Here is a 9090-nt window from a genome sequence, read left to right as displayed (position 1 = left end):
AATTACTAAAAATTTTGATATGGTCAGCGCGAATCTAAAAATACCGCGGATTGTCCATTTCCCCGAAACCGCGAACTTTAGGCCCCGCGAATCTAAAGAGACTTACAGTATTTATAAAAACTACTCTTGCTTCTGTCATCTGAGTCAATTTAAGGCTGTGCACATGAAAAGAAGGGAGTGACATCACCTAGTTTGACATCTGTGCTACAACAGCCAAGGTTTCAGCACCAGGGACAGAAACACACTTTAGGCTGGATGGATATCGTATCCAGAACCATGCCTACCTATCTCTATGCATGAATGGGTTAGGATTAGGAACAGGCACAGTTCTGGATAGTCTCTGTGTATCCAAGCATGTAGATTTGCCCCAGGAACGGCTCTCGATACATGTGGACTATCCAGAAGAGCAAGTTCTGGATAAACCATGGTTCAGGATACAACAATGGAAGCCAGGTCAAACACAAGGACTACAATGTGTCCCGTGATGATGACAAGCATAACTATAAAGCATACAGTGCAAACTACACTGTATGTTATCATGAAAGTTCATCTGTTTTGGCAGTTACATGTTAAGAGTTAAAACTTTAGATCCAACACAAAAAGTTTTCTCACCTAGAGCTTTTGACCAGTCACTCTGGTCTTTCTCAGTAGACTGACCTACACTTCAAAGAAGCCACGTGACAAGCCTCACTGGGTCAGTCTACAGAGGAAGACCAGAGTGACTGGTCGAAAGCTCTAGGCGAGAGAACTTTTTGTGTTTTGGATCAAAGTTTAAACTCTAAACATACACTGTATGTTAATGTTAACCCTTGTCCTGCTGGACTTTTTCACACAATATTTTCGAGTAATTTGAAGTCGTAATCAGGTCACAGACCCTTCACTTTTTTTGCCCTGCGGCGGCATGGTTACTTCCGAATTCATTGTGTTTCGCTGCGGTGTGATGCGTTGCATGAGAAACACCCCGAAATTGTACATACACAGGACGCTACATAGATGGTACCATATGTGTAACCCATATATATATATGGGTCCCGCAGGACAAGGGTTTTGAGAAGAGGACACTCACAGTTTTCCCCCTGGCCCCGCTGCGTGCAGCCGACACGATGAGCTGTCCCAGACTCTCCCCTGTCATCTCTCCTCCTGTCAGCTCATCTGCTGAGTCATTCACACTGGAAAATATAAGCGAAGCATTAGGATGAGTAATTATGGGAAACATAACAGTTTTTGTTCAGTTTCTTCCTTCTCCAAACACATAAAGTCAATGACTTGGACCAGACTTCCGTCACTATAATAACTAGAAAGGTAACATTTGCAAAGCAAATGCATAATGTTTACTTTGCATATGGTCTGCTCTGTTAATTCTTACTCAAATACATTTATATATATGGTGAGACAGGAGTATAAATCCCTCCTAGTACTATAAAATTGCAACATGATGGACCCAACACTAGTTACCATGGTGAGAAACATCAACAAATCAGGTCATTGACCAGGTCAGAGGTCAGTGTTTGGAACGGAAGAAGAGGAAACGTAGCAAAAACAATATGTTTTCCTTCGGTAAACATAACTAGTGCTGAAGACTCCCTATGGGGTTGGATTACATTATTAAGGGGTTGGTCACCATATACATATACATGTAATGTGTTTGAGTAAGAATAAACAAAGCAGTTGTTTGTTGGGATAGATCATGTGAAGGTAAACATAACTTATTGATCTTTTTATCGAGGTTTACCACATTTATGGAAGGATGTCAGGATGTGGAAACAGGCAAATGACACCATTTCAAAATTTCGACCTGGAGACCAGACTGTAAGGTTTGATCCACTCACACCAGGAAGACCACTACTCTTTTCATTTCTCCTATGCTAAAATACTAGGAGAATTTACTATAGGTACCTTGTTGTACTCATTTCCTCCCATTCGTCCCCTTCAAAGCCATCAAACAGCTCACTCATCTGTTCTATGGACTTATTCAGGAACTTCTGGTGCTGTAGAGGAGAGAAAAACTATGTTATACTTATATGTATGTATGTATGTATGTATGTACATATATATACTTATAGCACCAAGAAAATTAAGAGTTTTAATTAAGACTAACTTTCATTAAGGGTTTAAGTTTGCAACTGGCTGCATTTAGATGGCAGCATTTACAATTTTGAAAATAAAACAGTGGAAAGATTGTGTTAACTTTCAGCCTGCTAAGGTACATGTTCGGCACCAAATTTGTACTGGCTGTTGGCTTAAGCAGCAGGGTTAACCCACAGGACAGAGACAAGTGGCGTGCTGCCATCAAGCCCCAGATGTACTGTGCAAGCATGTCTAACCCTCGGAAGACGAGGAACAACAGACGATAAACCGGACAGCGAGTGAGAGTGAGTGTAGAAGGTTAACATTGTATTTGATCAAAGACAACATACATGTTATAAAGCTCACAGTTTTATACGTTTCCAGCAACTTTTCCTCTTAATCTGAGAAGCCTAACAGTATAAATAATAAACAAACCTTTTTGACAGTTGATTTTGCTGACGTCTTGGCAGAGTTGATGGCCAGTCTCACTCTCATCTTCTGTTGAGCCTGTTTGTTCCTCTGACTCTCAGACTGCATCTGTGACTTCAGACGTTTGACTTCCGCCTTCAGGCCGCTGGATTCCGTCTAAAGTATGATTTTCATGTGCATAATGGTCAAAGCTACAAACGTATGTTTGCACAAATCGATTTCTACTAATTACCTGCAGTTATTAGAGAATAACCTAATAGCCTAATCAAAAGCTAGTTATTCTCTAATAACTACGGGTAATTTGTAGATATCAATTTGTGCAAAAATTAATGTACATTTTTAGCTTCGACTATTTTGCACGTGAAATCATACTTTCATTTGTACCAAAGTGCTGTATTATAACTTTAAAGATAATTATATTTGGGGCAATAAAATATGATGACGCCATCCATATGGTCCATAAAATTATATTCATAACCCTTTTGTACCCAGGTATCAATAGTCAGTACAACAGTTACTACTGTTCTTTCTAAATTTCTTTGTGACAAAACGATGGAAAGATAAAATGCCAAATAACCAGTGAGGAAACACCCTCAGACGTACAACCAGAACTAGCCTTGCTGTGCCATCTCATGCACTTGCACAACCGGTATCTGGAACCAGTTCCATGCACCAGCTGGCCCTTCATCCACACTGGAGTTCAGATCTGGAACCAACCCCCTGAAACTGTTGTGGGTACCATCAACAACAACAGCCTGCAGTCTTTCAAAGTCAGAGTCCACCGACATCTCCTTTATTGTAAATGAGACCACTTGGCAGGTGTGAGCCATTGATTGCCCACTAGATTGTTTCTGACCATGTGTATGTACAATCAAGTGGGTATTGCTCACTATAGCACATTATAAAAAACAAACCTTAAGGCTGCTGATTTCTGACTTCAGCTCGGCAATCTCTGACTGGAGCTCTGCATTCTCCTCGCTCAGGGCCGTGTTTTCTGACTGGAGGTTGTCTGACTCCTCTCGGTGGTCGGATAGTTCCTTCCTCAACTGGTTCACTTCATTTCTTAGTGTTCTGTGGTAATGAAAAACAAAGCTTAACATTCATATTCATATAAAGAATACCTTGTGGTTCCACGTCCTCCATCAGAAACTTAAAAAATGGCACCTTTTTTTCCAATTTGGCTTTTTCCAGTATGTTGCAATGGTTGTATTCTGGAGGGACAGAATAGTTACTTCTAAATAATTCATTATGAGTGAAAACACAACAGATCTACATATATTGTACACATATTTCAATATGATGTTACATTTTTACATTTTCCAATCATTTTTGTGTCCCTGGAAGTCAAAGTTCAAATGGATTAGAGACTGACATGTCTCCAAAATGGAAGTAAAACACAAATAAAAACTGCAATGATTATTACTCTAACCCTTAACATGTACCTTTTCTCCTTCACTAGATTCTCCTTGTCCTCAGTCAGCTTTCTGTTGTCCTTCTCCAGCGATGAAGTCAGCTCTTTATTCTCCTTCTCCAGATTCTTTAACCTCTTTTCCAGGGTCTTATTCTGCAGAGGAAGTGACACAGAATCATCAATAAATTCACAACAACACTAAATACTTCAAGGAGGTGTGAAATCTTTGATGTCTTGTTGAAATGAACAAAATAAACATTCACAGCCATCTTTTAGCATAGTCATATATCTGTCATACCACCTAGCTCAGTGCCTAGAAGTGAGAGAGAGAAAGAGAGATAGATAGATAGAGATAGAAAGAGAGAGAAAGCTGCATACCTTCCTTAGAGTCTCCTGTAGCTCTTCTGCCACAGACTTCTTCCTGGGCGTGCTGGTGGCACGGCCTCCAGACCGGTCTGCCAAGTCCTTCTCTGCAAGCTGGAACATCAGCTCTGGGTGGGGAAACAAAACCCATTTTTTTGTTTTAGTTTGATTTTGAAATATATTCTACAAAAACAAAACCATGGAACACATATTAATAATATGTATAATATACAATGTAAGCAGTGCACAAGTGTAACAACAAAACTGAAATGTAAAATCAGGAAACAATGGTCTACGATCATAAAAATTAAAGACTACCCATATCAATGTTTATCACAAAATAAAGGAACTGTCAGTTGTTCTTCAAACATTAAAATTTGTTCCCTTCTAGATACATGTATATACCTGACAGCAACATGTATGGACACCTGTCTAGGAACGGTCTCTGTAAGTCACAAGAATTGAGTTTGAAATTAAAATTTTTGGTTCTATCCTGTGACAAAGGATTCGTTACAAAGCCCTGACCGGCCTATGCCTAAGTAAGAGTAACATACACACATGTATGGTCCGTGCATCTGTTAGAAAACTCTGACCAGCCCTGTCTTACCTTCCCTCTCCTGTTGCAGCATGTTGCTGAGTTCGTTGACGTTGGCCTCCAGCTGGGAGACCTGGACCTTCAACAGATCCACCTCCTCCTGTAGGTTCATTCTGAACAAACATAAATAACAAGGCTTAAAATGTTTGCAGTCACTACTGTCCAGGAAGACCACTCAGGGAACCAATCTGGTCTATGTGGACAGGTGGCCACTATATACAGGATTGTCACACCCAGCTAGGTTTATTTCTTTATTGATTCTGGAAAGTCACAAATATTTCCTGACCTCTCGAGCATGAGTTTCTTGTTCTCCTGTCTGAAGTAAGTCAGCTCGTTCCACACCGTGTCGCTGTCCTCCTGCTGAAGGCTGCGCGGGTCCGACCGACGAGCCTTCACACGCTTTCCACTCCTGGGGAAAAAATGGGAGGAAACAAAGTAATCTCAAAACAGTTTAGCTGACACTGAAGAGCTAATCTTCCACGGGTCATGACAGACAAGACAGGCACTACACAATAGTATTTTTCAGGTTCACTGTACCTGGAAAATTCTCCTAATGTGCAAAAATTGAGTGTAACAAGTCGTTCGGTGTGATATAGCTCGCTGCCGCCGCGCCGTGTGCCTGCAAAGCTGGTGCGTTAGGCCAAAGGGCGGTTATACCAGCTATACTGAAGCAGATACAGATTGTATTTTCATTTCCTGATATTATTTCTATCAGTTTTAGGCCGCTATATTTCTTTTATTACTTCTTCATTGTTATTTAAAACAAACTGTAGAAATTGTAAAATCATGAAGGGGAGGACTTTAAATAAGCCATTGCGGCTTTTCTTCCTGCTCTTGCACATTTATTTCTTTTGTATTATTTTGTATAATTTTTCATTACCTTCGCCAAGAAGGTTATGTTTTCAGGGGCGTTCGTGTATGTGTGTGTGTGTGTGTCTGTCAACACGATAACTTGAGAAGGCCTTGATGGATTGTCTTGATACTTGGTAGGTGGGTAGGTCTTGATGAGACCTCAAAATGATTAGATTTTGGACCCCCTAGCGGCTTGTTATGGTACTGCAGCTGAACTTCCGGTTTTGATATCTCATGATCTAGACATGCTATGGTGATGAAATTTAGATGGTAGGTAGCTCTTGTGCTGGGAAAGAAGTGACGTGAGTTTAGGCCCCCTAGCGGCTTGCTCTGGAACTGCAGGGATAAATTCTTGAAAATATTCAAAAGGGGATAACTCAAGAACCGGTTGACGGATCGTCGTGATTTTTGGTATGTAGGTAGCTTACGTGATGCTTAATATAATTATGTGACAATTATGCAAATATGGATGTAATTTGCATAATTTATGGGGAATTCTATAAATCAGCTGCATTCCATGATAGGACAATTGAAGCTTGTGACAATGGTAATTGACAACGAGAGAAACACAGGAAGATGTTGATTATGTTAATAATGACTTAATTTGCATAATTAATGAGAAAATTTTATAATTATGTAATGATAACTGCCTGGAATTTCATACTTGTGGTAATTGAAGGTTAAATTGAGGTGAACATCATTAAACATAATTTATTCAAATCAGGACCTCATTTGCATAATTTAGTAGGAAATGCTAGAATGCATTCTTTGTTAATATAAGACTGTCTTTTGGTTGAGATTATGATAAAATGATATAATTCATGAAAATTAGGTTGCTATTTCTTAAATCAGGGGGGAATAATCTAATCTAAACTTTGTCAGTCATTAAGATAAACATCATTTGGCGAAGGTATGAGATCGGGGAACTCTAGTTATGTATGTATATGTGCTAAATGAAATAAATAACTAAATATACATGAAGCCTACTAGTAGTCAATACTCCAGATACAATAAATTCCATCGAAAATAGTGAGACAGATGTAGTCAGTTGCTAGATCTTTTGTAGAACCTTACTTCTCGTGTTCCTCATAAGTCTTGATCTGTTCCTTGAGGATGCGGTGGCTGGACTGTAAAGCTCTCAGCCGGTTCAGTCGGTTGTCGTGAGCCTTCTTCAGTTCAGTCAACTCATTGTCCTGTAATGTTAAAACACCTGTCAGTCAACTTTACCAATCACCTTTCAAATGGGATTGCACTTAATTTTTGAACCCCATGGAAAGGTATGGGAGTCACAAAAATTATAAAATCATTCTTGTTCTACTTTTCTTCAGAAAAGAAGCATAAGTTTTTGCTGACATTCTACTTTTTTTTATTTTATGCGGTGCACCCCAAAATTTCTTGTGCACCCAATATTTTAGGTTGAGCTAACTGAGGGCTTGCTCATTCATCAATTATGAATTCATCACAGAAAAACTTAACTTGGCAGTTACATGTACCTTGAGTTTGAGTTTCTTGAGGAGTTCTGCAGCTTTTTTCTCGGCGGTGTCCAGTCTCCTCTGCTGCTCGATCACCCCCATCTTACGGTTAGGAGACAGGGATCTCGCCCTAGCTGGGATTCTTCCTCCTGCACCACCCTTTAAAGAAATTTGATTTTATTTATTGAAATTGCAACAGTGCAGTACATGTGGGACAAAGACAGCTGAATCTGATGCAGAAACAAATACAAATACAGGACAGACAATATTCTTCACTTTTGACTGAAGTGGGGAAAGTCAAGTAGAGTGCCTTTCAATGGCAAAGTCAAGTAGAGTGCCTTTCAATTGCATGTCAGGACTCAAACCCGGGACCTCTTGGTTCCATGTCGAGCACTCTGCTGTTGCGCCACGACCCCACGACCCAAAAAATTTAAAAGATTTTTCTCCATTCTAAAATGCAAGAGCAGATATGAAATTTAAAACAAATTCAGCTGAAAATGTTTTAAAACCTCTTGCCAATATTAATGCTTTTGGCACACTTGCTGTAGTTGTACTGTCAGTATTTATTTACTACATGTACCTTTCTTCCCCTCTGAAGTGGTGAGGCCCCAGGAGAAGAAGCTGTTCCCTTCTCAAGACTTTTCAATTGCCTGCATAAAAAGACAACAATGATTTGATTATGAAGACTTGCACATCCTGGTCTGCACCAGACAACCATGAATTTGGAAAAATCAAAGTCGGTTGCCTGGTTGAGGGAGGAGTGGTCAGGAGCAAAATCATGGGATTGGGAAGGTCCTGAATGTGTGACAGGTGTATAAAACATAAAGGCAGTGTGACCTGTTCCTCTCCCTGAGTTTGTCCTTCAGCAGCTGGATCTCCGTGTCCTGACTCTCCAGCCGACACTCCAGCTGGATGGCATCTGTAGTCACCTGGGTGTCCTGGGAAAACACAGGAGAATGTTTTACTACAGTTACTAAAACCAAGAAATCAGAGATTTTGGACTTTTGAGAAGTAATTTCAGTTTCAGGTTCATCCTATTTCCGTTTCCATTCTGCCTGTGTTGGACCTTTTGACCTCTGGTCATTCTGTCAATCTTTCCCGACCATGTGCTGTCAACCTACTATCAAGTTCACCCCATTTCCTGTGACTGAGCTTTTGACCTACTGTCATTCTGTCTGTCAAAGTTCCTACCACTCAGATGTTCTCAACCTACAGTGTATTATGTCTAGACACACAAACCCATAGCTCAGCCACCCAAAACAATACCTCCACACCTGGAAGCAACAAATTGAATATAATTTTATACACATGTAATGTCTCCCCTACACTGCAAAAATGAGGTTCAAACAAAGAGACAGATCCACAACATGCAGGGCATCGAAATTCTGCTAGGAGGCCTTAATAACAAAATGTATCTTTAACAGTTACTGATATAGCAACTTGTACTTTGAGGCTGAAGTTTCCAAATCTTTGAGGTTCAATAAAAGTTACTAAAGGTACTAAGACTTAGGCTGGGTACTTCAAGCCCTATCAAGCTACAGATAATGTGTTCAGATTCTGTTCTCTGTTCATTTTCTGTACTTCTGATTTGTGAATGTAGGTAGACCTTGTCTAAACTAAAAGGAATAAGTGAATACATTAAAGACCACAAACACAAAAGTTTTATGAAGCGAATGAAACACATTCAAGTTTTCCTCCCTCTTCTGCTTTTATGATGTCCACTTGCTATATATTCTATTCAAAATGTCTGAGTACCTTGGGAATAAATTGGTGTGGCCTAAACTTATACTGACATGCAACATTGAGATCAATGCTAACAAAGTGGAACGAACGAGTGAGAAGACAGCCCTTATGGGAGTTCCACCAGTATCCACAACACAAAAATATAGTGATGACAACGT

The 9090-nt window shown here is 39.9% G+C and overlaps 1 protein-coding gene across 1 annotated transcript in view; it reads right to left on the bottom strand.

The window, feature by feature from the left end:
* LOC109482211 (centlein-like) overlaps positions 1-9090 on the bottom strand; it is a 59758-nt gene that overhangs the window by 11756 nt on the left and 38912 nt on the right. The window contains exons 13-24 of the mRNA XM_019784903.1: positions 8027-8127; positions 7770-7839; positions 7211-7348; positions 6792-6910; positions 5152-5274; positions 4878-4978; positions 4286-4398; positions 3939-4060; positions 3411-3567; positions 2503-2652; positions 1897-1988; positions 1067-1169 (exon numbers count right to left, since the gene is read on the bottom strand). Of these exons, the coding sequence (XP_019640462.1) occupies positions 1067-1169; positions 1897-1988; positions 2503-2652; positions 3411-3567; positions 3939-4060; positions 4286-4398; positions 4878-4978; positions 5152-5274; positions 6792-6910; positions 7211-7348; positions 7770-7839; positions 8027-8127 (1389 nt within the window). The remainder of the gene's footprint in view (positions 1-1066; positions 1170-1896; positions 1989-2502; positions 2653-3410; positions 3568-3938; positions 4061-4285; positions 4399-4877; positions 4979-5151; positions 5275-6791; positions 6911-7210; positions 7349-7769; positions 7840-8026; positions 8128-9090) is intronic.

This window comes from Branchiostoma belcheri, unplaced genomic scaffold (assembly GCF_001625305.1).
Source record: "Branchiostoma belcheri isolate BF01 breed outbred unplaced genomic scaffold, Haploidv18h27 scaffold6, whole genome shotgun sequence".
Taxonomy (NCBI): domain Eukaryota; kingdom Metazoa; phylum Chordata; class Leptocardii; order Amphioxiformes; family Branchiostomatidae; genus Branchiostoma; species Branchiostoma belcheri.
This window is presented reverse-complemented; position numbering and strand designations above follow the sequence as displayed.